Raw genomic sequence first — 24,476 nt, forward strand, 5'->3', positions numbered from 1 at the left:
GTTAGCAGAAACAATACTTTATGGAGTTTATGCTATAATTGGGGTGTTGATCGCCATTTAGTGATTTTCAGGTAAAGAATCTGTTCTTTAAGGAAAGCACACTGCCATGCGAGAAGGTAGCTGTGAGCAGTAACCACTGCTTTTGGATAGCTTACATTAGAGGGTGGGTGTTTAACTGAGAAATGTTTTCATTAAATGAGAACCTTTTCTTTCATTTATTATAGACGTGTGGCATGAACAATGCACAAACTATCATCATGTTTTTCTGAATTTAACTCATAATAAAGAAGTAGGGCCACCCTATTGTAGTGGTTAGAGCATAGTGCCTTTCATGCGGAAGGTTGTGGGTTCAAACCCTGGGGTCAACGTCAGCAAGGGCATGCGCTCGCAACGGGTTCCTAACAATCAAATGGGTTCAGATCTGAGCCAAGTCTCCAGAGGAGGCATGTCTGAAGCCTGTCCTGGATGGGGTATCCGAACTTAAAAAAAACAAATCATCAACTGATAATAAAGAGGTGATTCATATTTGGACAGTTACATTTTAAAGCTATACCTTTCTATTATTTCTACTGTTCCATATACCACCAGACCTATATCTATCAGGCTATAAGTACCATATTTCTGATCCACCTTTTCCACCTGTTCTGCGAGCTGAATTTCCCACAAGCACAAGTTTGAGTCTGACATTTAAATTCATAATGGTTATTGCTTTCATAGAAAACCCCATCCATGTGCAAACAGAGCCGCCAGCGGTCGATGGCCTGCAAGACAAATACTTGTCCACCTGTGACGCAACAAAGCAACCATTCTTTATTGTTTTCTCTGAAAGGCATTATAGGTGGGTCTTTGGTGGGGTCTCGGAGCACATGGCGTGATAGGGCATTTGGAACAGCAAATAATGTGAAGCCTGCATAAGAATCCTTTCATTGTTCATTTTTGTAATGAACACCGAGAACAAAAGAGCATATCGTCACCGCTGTCGGGTGGAAACCTCATAATGTCCAAAACTGTCACACACACAATGTTAGAATATGGAGATAAGAGGTTTCTGCCCGACAGTAACGATGTTCAGTCAATGCACGAGTCGGAGGTGGAAGACAGGCTCCACAGACACCAAACAGTTCAGGTTCATATAAACCCCAGTGTTTCCCATAAGGTTTAGCTCTGTCTCCCCAGGACCCAAACTTACAAAAATACATTAGAATCACACAAGTCCTATTTTAGAAATAGCAAAAACTCGTAAGGGTCCAGACTTGGTTCCTAAACTATCAAGAATTTACAGTACCTTGGGACCCCCTGGAACACACTCGCACACGCGCGCGCTGGCGCGCACACGCACGCACGCACGCACGCACACACACGTGCGCACACACATGCACACGCACACACACAAATTCATTAATGGACTTTTGTTTCCATCAGGCCCTGCATGTTGAGATAATAATTTGTCTTCATTCCATGCAGCAGTCCAGTACCGTATACTTGCCAACAACAGTAACATCACACATTAATCAGTGCTACAGTACAAGATGATTAATTTACTATTTTTTCCCATCCTGTTTTCAGCGTCCTGAGGCTGATTTAATGACCCCAGAGTCTTGTTTACTTTTCACAAATACTGTATTTTTTCCCAGTGTTTGCTCATTTTAATCCCTTCATACCACCTACAACGTGCATGATTAAACTTTATCAGTTTAAGTATTGTCACAGCATTGACAGTTCAGTTGTATCTTACCTATATGTCACCTAGCAACACAACTATCAGCAAATACAATTTATATACACCTTTGTAATCTGACATAAATCTTTGACTCTCACAGCCCCAAATATTCCTGTATTAAAATAAAATGATTGGTGATGATGTGTGATATGGATATATCTTCTTTGTTCCGAGTCTTGGCTTTAAGTTGTTTAGCATTCTCTATTTTTAGTGTCAGATACAAGGACATTACACAGGAGGTCATTCCGGAGAATGAAATGTGGGAATCTGTTTTACAGCATAGAAAACCAGGCCAGATATCATAGCTGCAAATCCCTCTACACATAATTATTCTGAATCATTTTGTCCTTACATCCTTCATTAGCTATAAAAATATGAAGCCACAAATCTATAGTCATCTAATCTATAGTCATAATATGACTGAATGAAAGAAGCATGACAATATTATTGTCATGCTTCTTTCAGACAACCGTTTTAAATTGTTATTGCTGGGTAGATTATTGCTATATAGGCTACTTTAACCAGATATTAGAAAACAATAAAACATGCAGTTGTCACTATTGCTTTAGCACTAATTGCTTTACACTTAAGCATTTTATAGCCTTCATATAGAATGCTAAATCTTTTCACCTCTAATGGCACTGCAGGGATGTTGTTATATCACACTAAAGTAAATAATTTGTATCCTATTTGCATCAGATAACACCCATAGTTAGTAATTTGATTTATTATTTTTATTTGTATTTATTTGTATTATTGATTGAATACATTATTAGCAGTATGCAAATAGTAGTAGGCTAGTGGTACGATTATAGTCTACAATGGTGCTGAAAGGATAACACAAAAAGCCCTAAAGGGCTTCATTGTTTTAATTGTGGTCAGCAATATACTGTACTTAGCCTATACTGTGTATAAGTAGTATACATATAGGGCGGTTAAAGTGGTTAATGTATTTTTGTGTAGTAATAATCAATCTACAAAGTAACTGAGACAAAAGGTTTCATAGTGGAAGAAGAAGTAGAAGTAGCCTATTGAAAATTTTACATACTCAACTGAAGTACTAAATACCACAAAATTGTACTTAAGTTCTTACAGTAGGCCTACTTAGTTTCTCAGTTACTTTCCACCACTGCCTGTACACGCCCGGTGTTATCCGGTGTCATCACTATCACATAGCCCTGGCGCTCTTAAATCCTCCGTATAGGCTACAATGGCACCAAAATGGACCCGTATGGCATTTTGTAGGCTACAATCTCAGAGGTTAAACGAACACCGTCGATTCTAATAGTGTGAAGACGATGATGTAATTTCCTCTCTGTCCAAGCCAGGCGTTCAGTATAAAAGCGTGCTGCGGGCTTGCAGCGATGCGTTCGTGTGGTGTGAACATAGGACCGCGTCCATCCATGCAGAGGGACCACCGTGCTCTCCAGAAATAACGAAAGGCGGCCAAGTTTTGTTCAGCATGCATCCATAAAACAAAACACCATCTGCAGCACTCGAAGGAGGCGGAATCAAACCTTCTGGGGAGGCGGAAAAAAACAAGGCTTTGCCCAATTTTCTCATATTGCTGGAGAGCTTGGTTGGATGTGTCTATAATTTGCGAAGATGATCGTGAGAGGATTGTTGTTTTTAACAACATTATCTAACTGCGGTAAGAAAAAGGCTCGACCCTGCATGCCCTGTTACATTTAAAGTTGAATGAGTAAAATGGCTGTTGAACTGTTTGTACGTGTCTCATGATGTCCTTCCTCGATTCAGAACCAAGGACAGCGGCAAGTATTATTTATTTATTATTATTTATTTGCGTGCGTGCGTGCGTGCATGCGTGCGTGTGTGTGTGTGTGCGCGCGCGCATGTGTGTGTGTGCGCGCGCGCGCGCGCGAGAGAGACGTCTGTCTGTCACATGGGAGCCTTGCGGTGTTAGAATCGAATGCAGGGCAAAAAAACACTCACCTGCAGTTTTAGCGCAGTTAGCAAGTCCTAATTCAATGGTTCTTTTAAAGTTGTGAGTTAGATTATTTGTTAATTATACAGGTTATTATTATTATTTTTTCTTTATGTCGTTTTAGTCTAATTTTGGATTCAGCTGTTAAGGACAGCTGTGTGACAATATTATGTTGATATGCTTTACCTTATTTTCCAGTTCTATCATTGCCAGTGACTTCAAGTCACCTGGAGAATGAAGACGTCAAAGTAAGCAGCAATTATTTTACACATTGTGCATTACTTATAACAAATGACTGAAACATCATGGTGTGTATGGTTTCGGACACAGGGCGAGCTGCCCTGTGTCCGAAATGGTTGATAAATGACTACTGGCACTGTACTGTACTGTACTGTAACACCCCAAATCATCATATATACATGTGTGTGTGTGTTAGGCTGCACAACAGTGACACTTGGTTGTGAAAACCAACCAAACGCCATTTCGTGCTCAGACAGACCGACCCAGCCAGGGACCCAGTGACACAGCCACAGACAAACATAGCAGCTGTATAGGAGTGGTTGCACCACTCAAAAATACAATATTGTATAAAAGCCAACTTCTCATCGGTCAACTAATTACTTCACCACCCTTTACTCTCAAAAGGTAAACTGGAGCTAGAAATATACACCAGCCAAGCAGTTTGTCCTGTATTACATTTCTCCCCACCAACTAAGGGGCGAGTTCAGTTTGACTTCAGAATCAATAAAGCCCATTCCTAGCTCCAGCACAGCGGAGAGTCATGATCCTTTAGTTGAGACAGGGATCCATTTCACATCCCGAACGACCCATATAGAATTAGATGCTGAGCAGGATGAGAGCCTGGGCTGTTTGTTGAAGACCATTATTAAAGTGGATAGATTTTAGGTTGATACTGCAGATTGAAGATACACTATATGGTTCTCAAACCTTTTCATGCAAGGACTTTTTAATATTTCATCACTTCATTATGTTTAGCTAGCTGTCAGAAAAACACATCTGTCCAGCTTAATGCATTATTCCAATTTTTCTATGTAAATATCCATTGACACTGTAACATGGGGGACAAATATGGGACATTAATGCTATAGAGATGGCCATTAATATAGTTAGTTATCAACCATATTTTCAGAATCATGAAAATGTATCAATTTCCTCTATAATTAAGCTTAACAGGGGGGACATTTATGCTTTACCACATCAGTAATGCAACCTAAAACATTGGAAAAAAGGCAAATTAAACAGTGATACTTATTGTTGTGTAGGGTTTCCTTTCAAAGATCGTTTCTCTAGCCAAATAACTTTCTGAAGTCATTTGGCTAGAGATCTAGCCAGGGAACATTTATGTGGATTTGCATCAGCTTGACAAGGTGAACAGGGGGACAAAATTGATTTCAAGATTTATCACAATTAGTAACATTTGGTGAGAAGCATTAGAACTATACTATATAATAAGATTTCAAAATTTAGATTTTGTTTTAATTTGATTAGATATATTTGTAACTGAAGCTGAAAAAACATGGAGAGGACATGGTGTTTTAGCATACCTCTATTCAAATCAAAGGGATTATTTTATATTTATTTCACTCTGAGGTACAATTATTTTTTTGTTCTATGTTGGAAAACCTTTAATAGTATAAGATAAGCTTTTTGGAATTAGTGTTTTTGCTTAATGTATGATGTATTGCGTGTCTTAAGTACCAGGTCTTATTACTTAACTTAAGACCTGGAGGCGTGATCAATGCCATTTTGCTATTCTGAGTGGCCAAACAGCATTGACCACGCCTCCAGGTCTTAAGTTAAGTCATAAGACCTGGTACTTAAGACACGCATAATACTGCCCATTATGACCTGGGGACACAAATGCCACAGACGAAAAACAGTCTAAGTCCACACTATTGATCCATAATGTATAAATGATAAATAAGGGTTCAGGACAACGAGGCCTTTTCGTGGAGGGGTCAGAATGAAATTTGGACTTAGACTGTTTTTCGTCTGTGGTAATGGCACTGAATACTAGGAATAACCCATAGACTGTTTTTCGTCTGTGGTAATGGCACTGAATACTAGGAATAACCCATATTATATATATATTTACTCATTTTGCTGGGGACCCCCTGGAACATCCCACAAGGGCCCCTGGGGGTCAATCTGCCCCTCACTTTGAGAACCACTGCTGTAGATAGATAAGAGAATAAGCGAGGAGAGGAGTGACAAGTTGGAAATAAGAGATACAGTGTAACCGAGGAATGCATCAAAGACCCAGAGAGAAATAACAAGTAAATAAAATTATAATTAGGCCTTTGAGTGAGTCACTGGGCACTGAACGGAACGGAATTTGATCTCGTCCTATATCTTGGGACTGAGAGTCACATCTTTGGATAAAGCAGTGGTTTTCAACCCTTTTCATTTCAAGGCCCATTATTTATTCTGCATTTGTGCCACGGACCACCGTTTGAAGATATTTAGCCTCTCAGACCCAAGTCTTAGAATATTCTGTTGTCGTCGGATAGGATTTTGTCAACAATTCCATGATGTATTGATGTGGCACCATTAGGAGAGACAACAGGCGTTGATCAAAATAACAGTTATTCTACATTCTCTAATTGTGTAGACGTCTTGTAAAATTATGTAATTTGATGTTTAAAATAGTTTAACTCTTGAGAGCATGAAATGAAACCCGTAAGGGTCAATTTTTTGTTTAATTTTACACTCTCAAGAGTTGAGATCTAAGGGTCCATTTAATAATAATAATAATACAACTTTATTTGTATAGCACCTTTCATGACATAGAATGCAGCTCAAAGTGCTTTACAGAGCAATGGAGAAAGAAAGGAAAGATAAGCAAGGCATAAAACATTAAAAATAATAGCAGTAATGCAATACATGAATAACAAAAATGCAGAAGATCAATTAAAAGCAAGAGTGTAGCAGTGGGTCTTTAGCTGTGCTTTAAAAATGTCTACAGAGACTCCCTGTCGAAGGTACAGTGGGAGTTTGTTCCACGCTGTCGGCCCGTAGAAGCAAAAAGCTGCTTCACTGTATTTTGTAGTTGCCATTTTTTTAGGCACAGCGAGCAGGCCAGCAGTGGAAGACCTGAGGGGGCGGTTTGGAACATATTTAGGCAGGCAGTCATGTAGGTAGGCTTTGGTTACCAACTCTCCATCATTTTGCTGGGGGACCACCTGGAACCCCATCAAGGACCACAGGTGGTCCCTGGACCACTGTGGAATAATGGATTATTGGAGTGAATTGATACACAAACATTGGACATTCAACATGCAGGCTCCAAATCCCTTTCTGGAGCAGAGCCCACTTGAAATATCCTAAAAGCATTCACGGCCCACACACGGGCCCTGGGCATTTTCATGTTTATTTTAACGATCAATCAATGTGATTGTGCTTGGATAAATGAATTAACATAGTGGATGGATTTGTTTTTACGTCGGGATACCCCGTCCAGGACAGGCTTCAGATGCGACCTCCTCAAATTGGCTCAGATCTGAACCCATTTAATTTGGCGTTAGGAACCCGTTGCGACCGCATGCCCTTGCTGACGTCGACCCCAGGCAGGGTTCGAACCCACAACCTTCCGCATGAAAGGCATATGCTTTAACCACTACAACGTTTTTATTTATCGTGGCATCGCAATGAAATATAATTTGTGAAGCTTTAAAGAAAAAAAATATATATTAATTTAAAATCATTAAAATCTTAGTATTTTGCCAATTATTTAAGGGCCCGCACGTGCAATACCCTCACGGCCCACCAATGGGAATAGCTGTTCTAGGTGTTGTGCACAGAGCCATATAAGGAGAGTTCCGTCACTCCCGTTCACTTAATTGGGCAAGTTTCGTACAGCGCCTTCTATTGGTGATTAGTGACAAAGCCCTGAAGCGGACGTTTACAGAATGCACTGGAGCTTATGAGCGTTTGTCACTATTTCGAGTTACATTAACCACATGACCGGCATTGTTTCTGACCCCTTATTGGCGCAACTCTCCAATAGAAGGCTCTGGTTGTACAGACACATGAAGAGCAAGGAGAGTGCTATTACAACACTCTGTAATGCCTCATATACCTGTATATTCATTCATTCCATCTTACAACGCAGTCAACGCTGTCCCGAGCCAAAAACATTGCCAAGCTTGTAGATCTGCTACAGGATCTTCAGTGCCGGACCAAGAATAAATTAGTTTCTGGGTTTAAGACAAACTGCATCACAGTGTGCTGCGTTTTAATATAGCACTATAGCTGGAAACCTGTACAGGAGACAAAAAATTAAATACAAATATATTAAATTGAACAATCAGAGTCAGGACCGATGTTCCATGTTAGTGATTTGAACTCGCTTTCCTGTCTGTCTACTCTCTGAATAGAGCAAAAAGGCAATAACTAACAAGTAAGACACCCTGAGGGCGAGAAGCGATCGACCTCGCCCGCGAGCACGCATCCGCCTTGGTGACGGCAGATGGCAGACTGCTGGGCGAGCGCTGGCGCTTTGGCATGGGGGGGTCAGATCAACATATGGAATGAATTCTGTACTGGCCATATATGGAGTGTGTCTTGAGTGTACAGGGCTTGATGAGGTCAGATCAACATATGGAATGTCAGAACAGGAAGGACGGGTGGGGAGGATCAACATATGGAATGTCAGAACAGGTCTGCTCCATATATGGAGATCTAAGGGTTTGAGGTCAGATGTAGAGTTGCTGTATGATGTACAGTATGGTTATCCAGGGTTAGATGAGGTCAGTGTCGTGATCTTCATATATGGAGATGGTGGCGGGATGTCACAAGGCGTGACCATATATGGAGGTGTGATGTCATGAGCCCGACCAACTGACCGGAGAGGTTTTCATAGTAAATGCAACCTACTGTCGCAATAAACAATAACTAATTAGTAACCCAGTAGCTAACAGTCCTGTGTTCTTTCTGTCTGCCCAGGTGATGAAATGCATAGTGGAGGCATTGGCTGATGTGTTGTCAAGACCGCACCCCTTGCCTGTCAGTCAGGAGTGCTTGGTTTTGCTGAGAACAGGTAAGAGCTTGACACTAGGGAATGAATCCCTGCTTTAGTCCTATAACCTTCCACCAGAAAATCAATTCTACATCCTCCACCCAACCCTGTTGTTGTTTTGAAAAATAGATGAATTCCTTCTTTTGGACAGCAACACGCTTGTTTGATGCTTTGGTTCCAGACTAGTCTTACATTGCGTCAGGAGAGGGTGTTAATCCGATGGACATCTCAGCCATGTTGTTGGACTCATGATTTAAAATAAGCCACAGTATGTTTCATACATAATCCCCCCCATTTCAGAGTGCCATCGTCATGGTTAATGTGCAGTGATTTTGCAAAAGGCTGCAAATAATCTGCAGTAATCTCCAGTGATGAACATTTATTTCAGCTCCTTTTTCCACAGGAAATGTATAAATATATATCTGAGAGTGTACACATGTAAGTAAGTCAGAGAGGCTTGTCGACATCAGCAGAGAAAGTAGGTGTCTATATCCTTATCCAATGCACTAGACCATACCCCTAGTGGGAAATGGTGCACTTACTGTACTATTACCATTACCACTTACTCAGTATACTTACTGCACGACTTAGTTACCCAAGCCGTGCTACTCATATATTATACACTGAATTGACGGTAGGCCTACCCGGGATCGAACCGAGGAGGACCTCGTGCTCCGCTGACTGAGCGGTTACACTTTCAGAATTAAATGAACACGAGGATTTTACTGTGGCTTGTGTGTCTCTATGGGCTGTCGCTGTGCTTGGGTTGAAAGCACCTTGAGGCATACAGTAGTGTGAGTGCATGGCTGCTATAAGTCAGAATAAACGAGAATAAATGCCAGCGAGCGAGTGCCGTTATTGTCAACATCGTTCTGCTGCTACGGCAATTTAAGACATGCAGTTGTGGAGCTATTGAATCCACAAAGGCAGCACGACATGGTCTTCACACCACCCTGAACAAAATAATGAGGTCCTCTAATTGGAACCAATATTTTCACCGCAAGTCGGGTAGAAACCAAAACTGTAACATTTCGGGAAATGGAAAAGACAACCCGTGTTCCAATGGATCCAATTATTATTTAGTTGTTAATACTTTTCATTGATTCAGTATTGATTCAGTATTTATAAAACCCCACAGACAGACTTTCACATAACAAATTGTTTAATAATAGTGAAACTAGCAGATGTGTTGCAAGCTTGCATTTCTGCTACTCTCATATGACAAAGTAAGGCGTTTTCATTTACAAGAAAATACAAATTTTGAAATATGGATAATAGAGGTTTTCAACTAAAACTATGACAAATTATGTTCGTCGACTACCTTTTTTCCCTGATGAAAACTAAAGAAAAACTAAGCTCTGATGACTGAGACAAAGGCCCAAACCAAACCAATGCAACTCCGTGCAACAAAACAGTTTTAAGGACATGTCACACCAATGTAACTGCCATTGGGATCATAATGGTTGCATGCAACTACATGCATGCAACTCGCAACCGTTTGGTTGCAAGGAGTTGCATGGTGAATCATTGGTGTGGTTTGGGCCTAAGACAAAATGTATTTAAAATAGCAGATCTACAAGATCAGCTATTTTCAGCATGCAAATAAAAGTGTAAAAGCAGGCATTACGACCGCATCAAGGCCTGCCGAAATAATTTTTTGTCGACAAAATCAACTGTAGATTTAGTCAGCTAAAGTCTTATGATATGTAGCCGACTAAAACTAGACTAAAACCCAAGACATTTCAGGTGACTAAAATATGACTAAAACTAAATGGAATTTTATTCAAACGACTATGACTGAAACTAAATCAAAATTTCCTGTCAAAATATGTCAACATGTCAACACTGAATGAATGAATGAATGAATGAATGAATGAATGAATGCACGGTGCTCACATCACTATGTTAATGTTGTGAATCACTTAAACGGATGAGAGTCCCCTGCAGAGGGGTGCGTAGGTCACTCACTATATGACTCAACAACACACCGGACCTATTCCATTACGGTGCCATTGTATTACAGTGTCCTCGTTGGAAAGGAAAAATCAATCGTGGCATTACTCACACAGCTATTGTTACCCAACCACTGCTGTGACGGGGTAACTGAACACCACGACAGGAATTGAAAGAAGTGGACACAGTGAGAGTTCAAAGACAAAGGGAGGATGTGAATGGATCATAATGAAATGAGAGAGAGAGAGAGAGTGTGTGTGTGTGTGTGTGTGTGTGTGTGTGTGTGTGTGTGTGTGTGTGTGTGTGTGTGTGTGTGTTAAATGGTGCATTTATATATAGCACCTTTATCCAAAGCACTTTACAATGTGCATTACATTCACACGCCGACTCGCATAGTCAGTCACTGACAGCGGAAGCATCCATGCAAGGCACCGACCTGCAGTTATAGGGGCTCAGTCAGTGCCTCAAGGAAGGACACTTCTGGCACATTATGCCAGGAGGAGCCGGGTACAGACAGAAACAAAAGTATCCACGGAGAATGACCTTGGACTTAATCCACTTAAACCTTCTTCTAGAATCTAGACCTATTCAATTGGATCCGCATGAGTTGGCTCTGTACTTTTCGTCCGGTTTCCCCCCCCTCTAAACCAAATATCTTTGCCAAAAATAGCCGATCCACAAGCTCACAACGCGTCACGTTTGCGACACGTTGTTGGCTTGTCGATTTGATATTTTTGGCTAATAGCCCCCCCAAGTTCAAGTGGTTAGCATGCTGTGCTGCAGATGTGGTTCTCTTTGTGGGTCAGCAGAAAGACTGGGTGCTGCTGTAACTCACTGGAGGCCTCTCCTCTGGGCCAAGTGATTAATTGTGCCTTTGCTTTGAAGGCACTAAATTTCAGGGCAATTAACTCTGACGGAGAGCGAGCAAAGTGCTGAGTTCTGTGAACATGGTCGCTGGATGTGAGACAGCATGCACCTGTGTGTGTGTGTGTGTGTGTGTGTGTGTGTGTGTGCGTGTGCGTGTGCGTGTGCGTGTGCGTGTGCGTGTGTGTGTGTGTGTGCGTGTGCGTGTGTGTGTGTGTGTGTGTGTGTTGGCTCTTTGTGTCATTACATAATTTGCGTGGGCCGGCATGCTTTAACAAGTTGTTTGGCATTCTCCGTTCAATTGCATAATTAACAAATGTATGCGTTCCTTTTATGTTGTGTGTTGTGCATCTGCAGATGACAGGCTGGTTTCCATCCTTCGTCACCATAACTTTCTCAAGGAGCTGCAGGACATTGCTGTTCTGGGTGAGTCACAGATCTCCATAGCCTGAAGGGAGGATATTTGTGCACTGGACATAATGCAGTTCATCATCATCATGGCTATCCTTTTCCGTTACCTTCCAAGTGTATAGGCTTTAATAGAATACTTCACTTGTGTGCTAGTGGTTCTCAAACACTAAATCTGAATAGTCATTCTTATACAGTATTCCCTCATTGTATTTCCTTCTAGCAGGTGAACTTATTGTGAAATTAACCTATTTCCACCTGGTGTCCCTAGTACTGTTTTTTACTTGGCATGTCAGGCATCAAGGGTTAAAGAAATCACACCCGTGTGAACTGAGTGGTGCAGTGACGTCACACACTAACCATAGCAACCATGCTCACCTGTGCGTGGGGCCACGTACAGGTACACGGGTACATACACGGGTACACGGGTACAGACAAAGCTGGTTGTTGGAGTGGTTTGCACCACTCAAAAATAGACAAGAATAGCACATCTAAAAGCTCACAACATGTCACATCACGACACGTGTTCTTGTGGATGTGGATCGGCTATTTTCTTTCTATCTTTTTTAAATAGCGCTTTACAGTAAGTGTTTCAAATGTTACTAATTTCCATGGGGTCCCCCTCGATGACTGCATGTAGAAATGAATACCAGCAAAGTCTCATGTTGTATCCTATAGGATTCTTGTTTTATTTTGTTTCAACAGCAGTGTGGGATGTTTCGGCCCAGAGGCCTTCCTCAGCGTAAATCTATAAAAAAAAAAGTACTGCGTAGGTCTCACTTATAAAGGGGACCTGGGTGCCACGCACAAAGCGTGGACAAATACATCTGTTTACATCATACAATACTGTTACAGATAGTTATTTTCCAACAGGAGGCTTATATTAAAACGAAAAACGAATACAAAATACACACCATATATTGATACTTTTATAAGATCCATATTGGAAGCACTATAAACAAAACCTGACTTTTAATGTCCTGACACAGAGGAGAATAAGTTGTGGATAAAACCAATTTAGACTCACCTGTCTGAGCAGGTTTAGGAGTCAACAAGCTATAGCTCTCTCTTTTTCTCTAGCTCTAACTTTAAGTTAGTGTTCAGCACTTTGTCACTATAACCTTTGGTTTTAAAACGCTCACACCTCCTTCGCTTGTCTTTCAAAAGCACTGTTGGAACTACAGATTATATTTGTTCTAAGTAATTGACTGTAAGGTCCTCTTTAATCCAGAAGGATGATAACTTGAAGAATGTTTGTTTAATTGTTTCCTATAAACACAGGTCGTTAAATTATCTCCATCTCTCTTAAAACATCCAAAAATGACACTGACTCTCTACTGTACTCCAGAGTAAAGGCTATCGAAGCCATTCTAGTATTGACATATAGTTCTTGAACTCCCCCAACTGTTCTGCTGTACCAGAAATAATAAAAAACACATCGTCAATAAACCTGAACCAACATTTTAACCAAAGGTTAAAGGGGGTTGTTATTGTAAATGAAATCTGTCTCAAATGTCCCCATAAATACATTCGCATAGTTATGGGAGCAGGGACTCCTCATACTCACACCTTGACATTGTCCCCCTCGATGACCCCTGGACTCCCTCGGAGTACCACTGTGCTGGCGTACTAGTATTAGAATGTACCGGTTATATATAAATAAGTCGATTTGCTCATGACGTAAAATTCTCCATTCATTGTCAAAGGGAACTTTGTGTAGGACAAAAATAGACACTACGCCGATTTGCTCAGACACATATGATGTAAATTCTCTATTCAATCTACACTAATACCTGAATATAGGAGGGGCTAGCGTCCCATTACACCCGTGTGAAGTGAAGGGCGCTCTTATCATCGTACTGTACATCATCACACATCATCTCATTCTGGCCAATCACAATTTGTGTCCTCACTTTTGTCTTCAATGTTTGTGTGTACACAATGTTTGGGTTTACACAAACACTGAAAATTGTCCATTCATTGTCAATAGAGCGTCGCAGTCCCGCCCCCTCGGGAGACGTGGAAAATAAATCCCCATTAATTTTCCTCATAGACTTTTCAGAAAGTATTTATTTAAAGACGTTTACGCCGCGGACAAAGCCAACTCTTGTCGTGACAAATCATGACAATAAACACAATGTTTTGGGCCAAACAAAGAATTAGAAAGTCGAAAAAAACGGCAGGTTACAACACTTTTGTTGTTTTTCTTCTTTGTAATTATTTGTTTGGTCCAAAATATTGTGTTTGTTGTCATGATTTGTCACGACTTGAGTTGGCTTCGTACGACGCTTAAAAAGGTCTTTAAATAAATACTTTTTGAAATGTCTATGGGGAAAAATGCATTGGGATTCATTTCCTAGGCCTGGCGTCGTCATGAAAGGGGGCGGGACTGCGACGCTCTATACTATAGGATTTAATGTTTGTGTTTTGTGCATAATTTGGGTTACACACACCAAAAACAGAAAGATAATGAACGGATTGAACGCATAGTAACTGAACCACTTGGCTTGAACTTCAGTCCATGATCTTCCCCCAGGCGAGAGAGCTCAGCTGCAAGGTGACATCATTGCATCTGATCATGTGACTCCAGCTCCCCACAGTGCAGATGACGTGCCTGGTGAGTTACCTGGATGATTCATGGAAAGAACAACTGCTGCCAGGGAGCTTGGTTTTGACTTGACATTCAATTGAAGTTTTTCCACTTGAAAATCAGTTATTCTTGGCAAGCGAACGTTACTTCAAATCCCAGCAGGCAGCAGCAGCAGCCAATATAACTTATACAATTGAGGTGGTTGTATTTGTCTTTCTGCACTTCTATTGAGATGTTTAGATCGTGTCAAATGTCATGTCAGGTCCCTAGACACAGGATCTGACACAAATTTTGACCTGATGGTCAAGATTCACTTCATACCCTAAGCAAGAAGACCGGCTCTATTAGCTCAATGGTAAAAACACTTGCGCAGGAAACAGAGTTTAAATCTTGTGTTAAATCCGGCGGAGAAGAGAAAAGTTACATAGTGCCGCTTTAACTGTATATATTTGTGACAGCAATTCACCAAATGTAGTGACTTTGGCTTTTGAGGGGAGATCTGCTTGGCACATTAAAAATGCATGAACTTCTATTGTATCAGCAACGGGAGGCTGTCAGTGTATCAGCAACGGGAGGCTGTCAGCCATTTCATGCGAGTGCCATTTTGGGACTTGTGGAATAAAGTTTGTGAGGTGTACAGTATAATGTGAAACCCTGGTGACTCCCCTGGTTACTTTGGACACGATCAGGCCGTGCATTAGATTGGAACAATGGTCCCACAACCACTCCTTGCCACAGACTCTCCGCAATATCCTCTGGCTGTGACTCCCCTACTGTGAAATATTTATATATTTTTATATAATGTATATATAATTTCTTTCTTATTCTTTCCCTCTGGCCTTCCTGGCGACCCCCACTTTGAAATCCACTGCATTAGAAGAGGCCGGTTTGCCTGTTAGTGCTCACAGTTCCAAGGAGGGAAGCTGAAATGGCTGCACAGACCAATGCAAACAGTCTAGAAATGCATATTCTAATGATACATTATTCCATCTCAAATGCAGTGTTTGGACAATTTCAACACAGATGGTTCCAGACAATATTATTGTCTGGATTTTATATAATGTTGTTGAAAATGTATGAGTCAATGACATTTCCCCAAAAAATGTTCATAACGGGTTTTGTATTTTGAAAAGTGGCAATTAAACCAGCAGTGGCAAAAGTCATCTCTCCTGTACCTGTCATTCCAGGAAACATGCACTGTTAAAGCTACAATCCGTAAGGTTAATATTTTTTCTACCCGTGATTCAAACCCGAGGCTCTCGGGTTCATCATGCATTTGAGACCAAACTTCTGCTACTCTTACAAGACAAAATAAATCCCTGCTTGGCCAAGGACGAATCCCTTAGTAGTGGTCCCCGGACCACTGGTTGAGAACCACTGCTGTAGTATGATCAAGTAGAACGTTAATTTACGGGGAAAAAAAACAGTTTGACAGTTTTCGATTGGCCCACTGTTTAATTTGAAAAACCTTCTCATAGTACCTCCTTGAAGAATAGATGGTGAATTATATCTCCACCCCTCCTTCCTTCCAGATCGATCCATGCTGGATGCGTTGGGCGGACCGGGGGAAAGATCAATCCTGACCCAGAAGAAGAGGACGATGGGGACAGCGAACAAGGAAGATGGGGCGGGCCTGCTTCGTGGTGAAGAGTCACAAGAGGAGCGCAACGAGATAGACAGAAAGAGCCAAGAGAAGAGCGGGAAAGACGAGAGGCCGGATAATCACATATCAAACCCCGTGAACGACTGGAGCGAGAACATATCCGAGGAGAAGAGGGACGAGGAAGAGGAGGAGGAAGATGATGAAGAGAAGCGGGCCATCTCAGTGGAAGAAAACAGCAAGGGTGAGCTGGTCAGCTTGAGTGTAGTCTCGCGTTGCCAGACTGTTGCCTCTCGCAATTTCCAAATGCTTCCAGCATTCGGAGATTGTGGAATAGTTGTCTGGCTACGCGAGACTAGCTTGAGTGTAATATCTGTCAATCGTATGTCGGTTCTCAGTTCTCCATTGCGGTCCTATGTGTTCAATTCATCAACATAGCATACAAAATGTATGCAATAATGCGAAATTGTGATGTGACGGGTTGTGTGCCTTATAGTCTCAAAGAACATTTGGGACCAAAGTTTCTTTTGGCAGTGAGACAAATGGAAGAGATAGGCAGGATGAGAGCTGGAGATGATGGACAGCTTTGTAGAGACGTGAAGTCAAATTTAGTCTGACGCGAGCAGCTTAAAGGGAGTCAGCACTAATGAAAAGATAGAATGCACTTCACCAGAGAAGAAGAAAAATGTGACGGAAGGGGGAAAAAAATCCTTTTAGTTAGCCCCCCCCCCCCCCCCCCCCAACCCAAGCACCGTTGGGCCAAATGATTGATGGGATTGCCTCCATCTAGATGATGAATCCCCCACCCCACACACATCCAATCCCCCCGCCCACCTCTCACCTCCCTCGCGGTGGAACGGCGCCAAGGGGAATGGCAGCATGACAGCACAGCCATAGAATTAAACAAAGTGTACAGTACGAAGAACGTCCCTGGAATTCAAATGAGTCCAACGCATTTTCCCGGGCCGCCTTGCTCATTTGGCAGGGCTCTATAGCCATCACATCACAGTGATTGACATCGAGTGGTCTAACTCTAACCCATCCTTTGTTATCCCCGAAATGCTTAGCAATGTATATAAATTACAGTATATTTTAAAATTTAGAGTCGCCAATTATTCTTACCCCCTTCTTCAATGAAGTTGATATGCCAATTAAGTCGTCCCCACACATTTCTGCGTTACCACTTCTGTTGTACCCACTAATGTTGGCCACCTGAGTGCAGGGGGGGGGGGGGGGGGGGGGGGGGGTTGGTAATGGGTGAATGTGGGTCTTGTCTTTCATAACTCCAGAATGCATATATTATGAATCAGCCATTCGCAGATGGCCGCGCCAGAATCTTAATGTTATTACACCCAGAATTAATGTACTTGCATCCAAGCGTGTGACAGTGCAGTATTAGAGATAGCAGGGAGAATGCAGGCAGGCAAGAGCTAACAGAGGGCAATGCTGCCAGCAGGCAAGAAACACTTCATTATATGGAGTGGAATCTTGCTGATGGTAGAATATTCCAGCGGGAGACCGAGAGAAGTTGGGAGAGAGAGAGAAAGAGAGAGAGAGAGAGAGAGAGAGAGAGAGAGAGAGAGAGAGAGAGAGAGAGAGAGACTGAATGAAAGAGACAGAGAGACCGCATTCAGCATTCTTATTTATTTATTTACTTGCATTATTAATCCCAGGACATGAATCCAGCAAAAAGAGAGATACACCCGAAAGTAAGTCAGAGGATAAAAAGTCTGCTGAAGATATAGAAGAAGAAGAAGAAGAAGAAAAAGAAGAGGAGGTCGAGAAGAAGAGGTTCTCACATGCCAGCTCACAGGAGGAGGAAGAGGAGGAGAAGGAGGAGGCTGACCGGGAGGTGAAGGCTGAGGACGCAGACGGCTTGAAGAAGTGGACCAAGAGGGCCAGGAAGCCGTCGGGGGCCGCCAAGAAGAGAGGAGGCGAAGCGGACGGGGCACAGTAAGGCTTGCAGCTATGCATTATTTCCTTAGTGATGATTCAGTCGATTACTTTTTCTATTCATCGAATAATCAATGTATTCATTTTTTAACAAATGTTATTATTTTTTCTAAATGAGTCAACGTGATTTTTTTTTTTTTTAAATAGTAAATTAGTCTATTTAACAACAGTGTTGTGTTATGAGCTTGTACATCGGCTATTGCCACACATTTTTTTCTTAAAGTTGAAAGAAAGGGGGCACGGTGGTGTAGTCGGTAGCACTGTCTGTCACTGCCTCACAGCTAGAAGGTCCCAGGTTCGATTCCCGCCAGGGATGCTGTGGGTACTGGGGGCATGTTCTCTCCTCCGTGTCATCAGCGTCCATACCCTAGGTGGGGTTGGCAAAAGGGTCTTTCTGTTCTGTGTGGAGTTTGCATGTTCTCCCGTGCTCACTCCTCATGCATTGAAGGAGCCATGAGTTACAAAACTTGTAGGATAAAACTGTATAGAGAAAGAAAAAAGTTGAAAGAAAAACTGAAGAATTAAAGCAGAAATAACATGCAAAATGCATGTTATTATAAAATAATAAAAAAAAAAATGTTTTAACTGTCTATGTCCCTCAAACTTATTTCTAATGGTTTGAGCCTCAATCACCACTCTGATATAACCAGTCCTTGTCATTTCTTTCTGGACTTTGAAAGCAGTTTTAGCTGCAATGCCACAATGTCCTGAGGTGGTGGGGGTGCTGATTATTATTTAATATTTGAGTCATTATAATACTGATGATAGATAAAACAAGGATTGTTTCCATTCCATGCCAGCTTGGAAAATCAACAATGGCGGACATTGTAAACAAAGTGGAAATGCAAATTTGGAACTGAAGACGAGGAGAGGAGGAGGAGGAATTATACAAAGTAGGGTGACATTGATTACATCACGATGAGGACAAAATCAGTTGAGCTGTTCCTGAGAGCAATTTCCATTAAAGCACCCATATGATATGAAAGCCTGCTTGTTCAAAATTGGTTATTTGTGGGGATAGAAAACACATATGGGAGCCCCAAAAACACAAAAGAAATAGAAAAAGTTGAATTTTATGTTAGGTCCTTTAAACTGATTGGTTCATTTAACTGTCTGCACCCGTAGAGCACGGGAGCGCAGCGGCAGCCAGCAGGAGGTGCCCCATCACTCCAAGGAGGTGATGGGAGGACAGGAGGAGCGGACAGAGGAGAGCAGGAGGAGTCCAGAGGTGAAGGAGCTGCAGATGATGGCCAGGAGGGAGGAGGAGGAGGAGGAGGGCAGTGCCAGCAGGAAGTCAGAGGTGGGCTTCTTTCTGGCAAATTCGCCTGTCATCGTTTTATCTCTCCCAATAGCTACCGTGTTGTAGCTTAATTAACCACTTACATCCTATATACTTAATTGACCGGGTTCCCAAGTTCAAAACCTTTAATCCCTATCCGAGTGGATCAAATTAGCATGTTGGGTGTTAAAGATATAATTTGATCAAACTTATGTTTCTTATTAATGTAAATGTTTGCTGAGATAGCGTTTTGATCTCTTGCAGAGACATACAGAATCAATAATAAGTCTATTCAATATTCCTACAATTTCCAATGAACAAGTCAACTAAAATATACTAAAACACAAAGTGGACACCGTACTGTATAACCAGTAAGACGCCCTGAGGGCGAGGAGCGACCTTTTTTTTTAATTGACGTTTTCGGGCCGGGTAAGGCATAAAATGTGTGCTAATTAGTAAGGCCAGGCGAGGCCTCGGGCCAGCCCAGTTAGGGCCGGGCCTTCATTTTCGGGCCTGTTGAGAACTCTAGTTTTCGCCGGCTGCCGGGCGCGGCTGCACTAATAACTTTGGGGCGGGCCCGTCTAGAGTTTGAATGGACAGGTAAAAGTTAAAAGGGAGAGGAAGGACAGGTGGGGAAGGATCAATGTCAGAACAGGTCAGCTCCATATGGAAGGGTTTGAGGTCAGATCTAGAGTTGCTGGCTTATGTCTTCTCCATGTATGGCTATCCAGGGTTTGATGAGGTCAGTGTCGTGATCTTCTTATATGGAGACGGCCATATGTGGAGCGTGTCACGAGGCGTGACGGACTGACTGCCATATATGGTGGCGTGACGGACAGACAGGCAGACGGACTGACTGACCTGTTTTGCAGGTTTTCATAGTAATCTGTTTTCATAGTAATCTGCGACCTACAGTCGCAACCAACCTACAATTTATCCAGCTCTTTATGGAGGACTTGAAGCCAACAAGACCACAGACGAAAAACAGTCTTAAGTCCAAATTTCAGACTGACCCCTCCACGAAAAGGCCTCGTTGTCCTGAACCCTTATCTATCATTTATACATTATGGATCAATAGTGTGGACTTAGACTGTTATTCGTCTGTGGTACTCATTATTGATAATCTAAATAAATCTACAAATAATCTACATAAATCACCAAACAGGGACCTGGGTGGTGCATGTTTTTGTGGTATCAAGCAGCACGCAAAGCAATGTTGGTGCAGCCTTGCCAAAGCAAGAAGAAATGGTGCAAGCGTATACTTCTGAGCAAATATATTCTTTTCATTTACCTTATTCCTCTCATTTTGTCCGCAGGAGCCTGAGATAGAGAGTCTGGCAGCCATCGAGTCGGAGCTGGAAAGCGTTGCCCAGAAACTCCACGAGCTGCGAAGAGGCTGAGAACACTAACAGACTCCCACTCATCTGCTGCTGCCTCCTCTCTCTCTCTCTCTCTCTCTCTCTCTCTCTCTCTCTCTGCCAGCTGCCTCCGTTTGCCACCGATAAGAGTGTGAATAGGAAACAAAGAGTTTCATCCTTCACTGCTATTTCTCGAGGAAGCCGCTCGCATCGCCACTGCTGCAGCCTCCCTTGCAACATGCTGTTCTCCACATTCACGAGCAAAGCCACACTTCGCAGCTAGAAAAAAACATTTGCATACAGTCAGACATGCACACTTCTGCATACAAGGCTCTAATGGAACTTGGTCACTGAAAGACTACAAATTATTTTCCCTCTTCTCTCTCTCTCTCTCTCTCTCTCTCTCTCTCTCTCTCTCTTTCTCTCTCTGTGTGCTTTAGCTTAACGACACACCTTCCCTGCTTTTCAAATAATTTGAACCCTACACACTGACTTATGTGAAAAGTAAAGGCAATTCCAACTGCATACAGTACCATGCTCATAAGGTAGGGTTTTATAGTAATGTAATGTATACATGTACAAAGCTTAATTGATACTTTACAGGGAGCAATGGTTGATTATTAATGGCTATAATTTAATGTGATTAAGCCAATGCAATAATGGGACATTTTAATAGAAAAATGGCTAGACTGTAATCTAAAATGGGATTTATGTAAGAAAACAAATAAATTGGTTAGTTTATCTGAAGTTCTCTGTCTGTTGATTCCGATCATAACTGATTTCTTTTTACTGTTGGTACTTGGTACCTTATTGCAGTGGTGGGGCCAAACCCACCGCCTTTTTGCACCACCAGAATCAAAATTGTAAACGGCTAACTATTTTTATTCTTCTCACAATCCAGTGTGGCTCACGTGATAAATCATGGGTTTATAAACCAAAGGTCATAGGTTCAACTCTAGCTCAGCTCAATATAAAAAGCTAAAACCATCCAACAAAAAATCACAAGGACATCCATATGGACCATATGGACCATACGGACATCTAAGGGTTTGAGGTCAGATCTAGAGTTGCTGGCCAGCTCCATATATGTCTTCTCCATGTATGGCTATCCAGGGTTTGATGAGGTCAGTGTCGTGATCTTCATATGGAGACGGCCATATATGGAGCTTGTCACGAGGCGTGATGGACTGACGGCCATATATGGTGGTGTGACGGACAGACAGGCAGACGGACTGACTGACTGGTTTTGCAGGTTTTCATAGTACCTACAGTCGCAACCAATCATGATAAATCATGGGTTTATAAACCAAAGGTCATATGTTCCATTTTAGCTCAGCTCAATATAAAAAGCTAAAACCATCCAACAAAAAATCACAAGAAAACTATACCTCATCCAAACAACCGCAAAAATGTACCAATACTCATAAGTGGCTCAATTGAAAATAACGGAATAAAAAAATAACTATTCTATTAAATAAAAGATTACTTTGCTTAATATGAAAATGTGTTAAGCTTCTCCCTCTGGAGGTAGGTCACGTGACTGTCCATTCTCCTCCCTCCACTAGAAGAGGTCAAAAAGAGCATGAGGGAGGCTGGCCGCCTTCACGCTCCTCGCGATTCAAACCACACGGACTATGGGCATGGGCACACTTGAGCCGACAGCCGCGGACAGAAGAAGCTGTGTTTTACGTAATTTCCGAGTTTTTAGACAGCTGGTGGATAGAAAAGGAGCTTCTTTTCCATCCACCAGCTGTCTAAAAACTCGGAATACGTTTTATGTCCCCGCCTGAAAACACAATTAACATCCAAGGAGGTAAACAGCCACATAAAACTATCCTGTGCAATTAGGGTTAAAAATCAGTACCATTAAATGGTAAATTTATATAGCGCCTTTATCCAAGGCGCTTTACATAGATTGTGCATTACATTCACCCATTCAGGCATTCACACACACATTCATACACTGATGGCAGCGGAAACCATGCAAGGTACCAACCAGCACATCAGGAGCAATTAGGGGTTCAGTGTCTTGCTCAAGGACACTTCGACACTAACTCTGGGGGAGCCCGGGTTCGAACTGGCGACCTTGCGGTTGCCATCCGGAAACTCTACCCCTGAGCCACGGCCGCCCCTCTATTATTACCACACCCTAATAATTAGACCTATTTGGTCCCGTGGGGGAAATACCATTCACAGCAGCTGATCTCTGACACCCATACACACTGCTGGGACTGGGACTTGACACTCGATCCATTGTCTGCTCCTCTCCTCTAGGCTCTAGAAAGCAAGTGGTTCTCAAACATGTTCATGTCAAGGACTCTCTTAAGAGGTTAGATATATAAAGAACTATACACACATCATATTAGATTATTATCATCTTTACTGTGCTATTGCCATCAATTCAATCAACCAACTGCAATCAACTGCAAACCATTTCACCTGTGGGCAGTGGGGCCACAGGTGTATTGCATAATGCAATTTGCAACTTGCATTCAACTGCATGTGGCATATTATAAAAATGATTCTGTTAATTTAATTGCATATTAAAATAATAACTAGTTTTTGGATAGGGCAGGGGTGGGCAACTTTTATGATGGAGAGGGCCACTATACATTTCACACTCACTCCAGAGGGCCACAATGCATATAGTTGATCTACAAACTCAAACTGTGATGTGTTTTGAGCTCGTAGATCTTCTATTTTTGCAAAATTTTAATTGGAATCCTGAATTATTTTTAGCTACCGGTATTTCTGAATTGGAATCCTGAAAATTTACATTTTTATTTCATTTCAAATACATTCTGTTCTTATGTTAACTTTATGAACTTAAATGCAAAAACATTGGACATAAAAAAGACTAGTACTAGTCATTAAGCAAGTAATTAAAGCGGGTCATGCTTGCATGTTTGGAATTGTAACAGCTGAAATCAATAATAGCCTATATCAGTATTCCGATATTAACCAGCGGGCTGCATTAAGTGAAGGTGGGGGCCACATGTGGACCCCAGGCCGCCAGTAGCCCATGTATGGGATAGGGGATACATTCAAAATATATATATCTTCTCCCTGTGATGTGGCCCCCTCAGTGGTTGTGGCCCTAAGCGACTGCCTATATTGCTTATGGCTAGAACCGGCCCTGCCTCTAGAAAGCAAGTGGTTCTCAAACATGTCAAGGACTCTCAAATTGATACGAATTTGACGGCAGACCCCATATCTGAAAAGATGTAATGCCATAAGAAAGATTTGTATTTTAAAAAAGTATTCAAAATGTGAATGTGTTAAGATTCTTCAAGATGTTGAGGAAACATTGTCAAGACTGGGAATTGATCCTGTGAGTGACCTCCTGTTCCCCAGCCAGGTAATTTATCTGTAAACAAATTTGGAGCACAAAGTGCCTTAACCGGGGATTATCCCTTCATCATTATTTCTGTCAAAGTGGACTGTCACTGTGAATATAAATACAATGTGATAGTTGGTGTTTATAACTTTGGTAAAAATGTTAAACTTTACTCTTCATAACGAGGTCAGTGCATAGGGGTCAGTGCCACTGCCGTCATTCTGTGATTGGCACTTGTCATCATTGCCAATGCCAACATGATTGCCAACGGCAACCAATAACCAGTTACACAGCTCAGCTAGATAATTTTGGCAAGCGACATCATGTGACGGGGACGGGGGTGTGGCGCATGAATGAACCAAGGAGTACATTGAACAAGAGAGGTCAGATAGATATAGATCACGACGTTCAAGCACTGTCTGGGAGGCATG

The 24,476-nt window shown here is 42.0% G+C and overlaps 1 protein-coding gene across 2 annotated transcripts; it reads left to right on the forward strand.

The window, feature by feature from the left end:
* The first annotated feature begins 3,104 nt into the window (after window positions 1–3,104).
* On the forward strand, window positions 3,105–21,116 carry chga (chromogranin A). Of its 2 annotated transcripts, none has more exons than XM_079526024.1 (9): window positions 3,105–3,371; window positions 3,879–3,913; window positions 8,631–8,724; window positions 11,878–11,946; window positions 14,465–14,545; window positions 16,051–16,362; window positions 17,792–18,071; window positions 19,197–19,371; window positions 20,667–21,116. In XM_079526024.1, the coding sequence occupies exons 1-9, from the start codon at window positions 3,326–3,328 to the stop codon at window positions 20,748–20,750; spliced, it is 1,176 nt and encodes a 391-aa protein (XP_079382150.1). In that variant the 5' UTR covers window positions 3,105–3,325; the 3' UTR covers window positions 20,751–21,116. The 2 variants fall into 2 exon arrangements, with proteins under 2 accessions (XP_079382150.1, XP_079382149.1); XM_079526023.1 differs by having other exon boundaries at window positions 3,864–3,913; window positions 20,667–21,115.
* Window positions 21,117–24,476: the final 3,360 nt, after the last annotated feature.

This window comes from Electrona antarctica (assembly GCF_951216825.1).
Source record: "Electrona antarctica genome assembly, chromosome: 17".
Taxonomy (NCBI): Eukaryota; Metazoa; Chordata; class Actinopteri; order Myctophiformes; family Myctophidae; genus Electrona; species Electrona antarctica.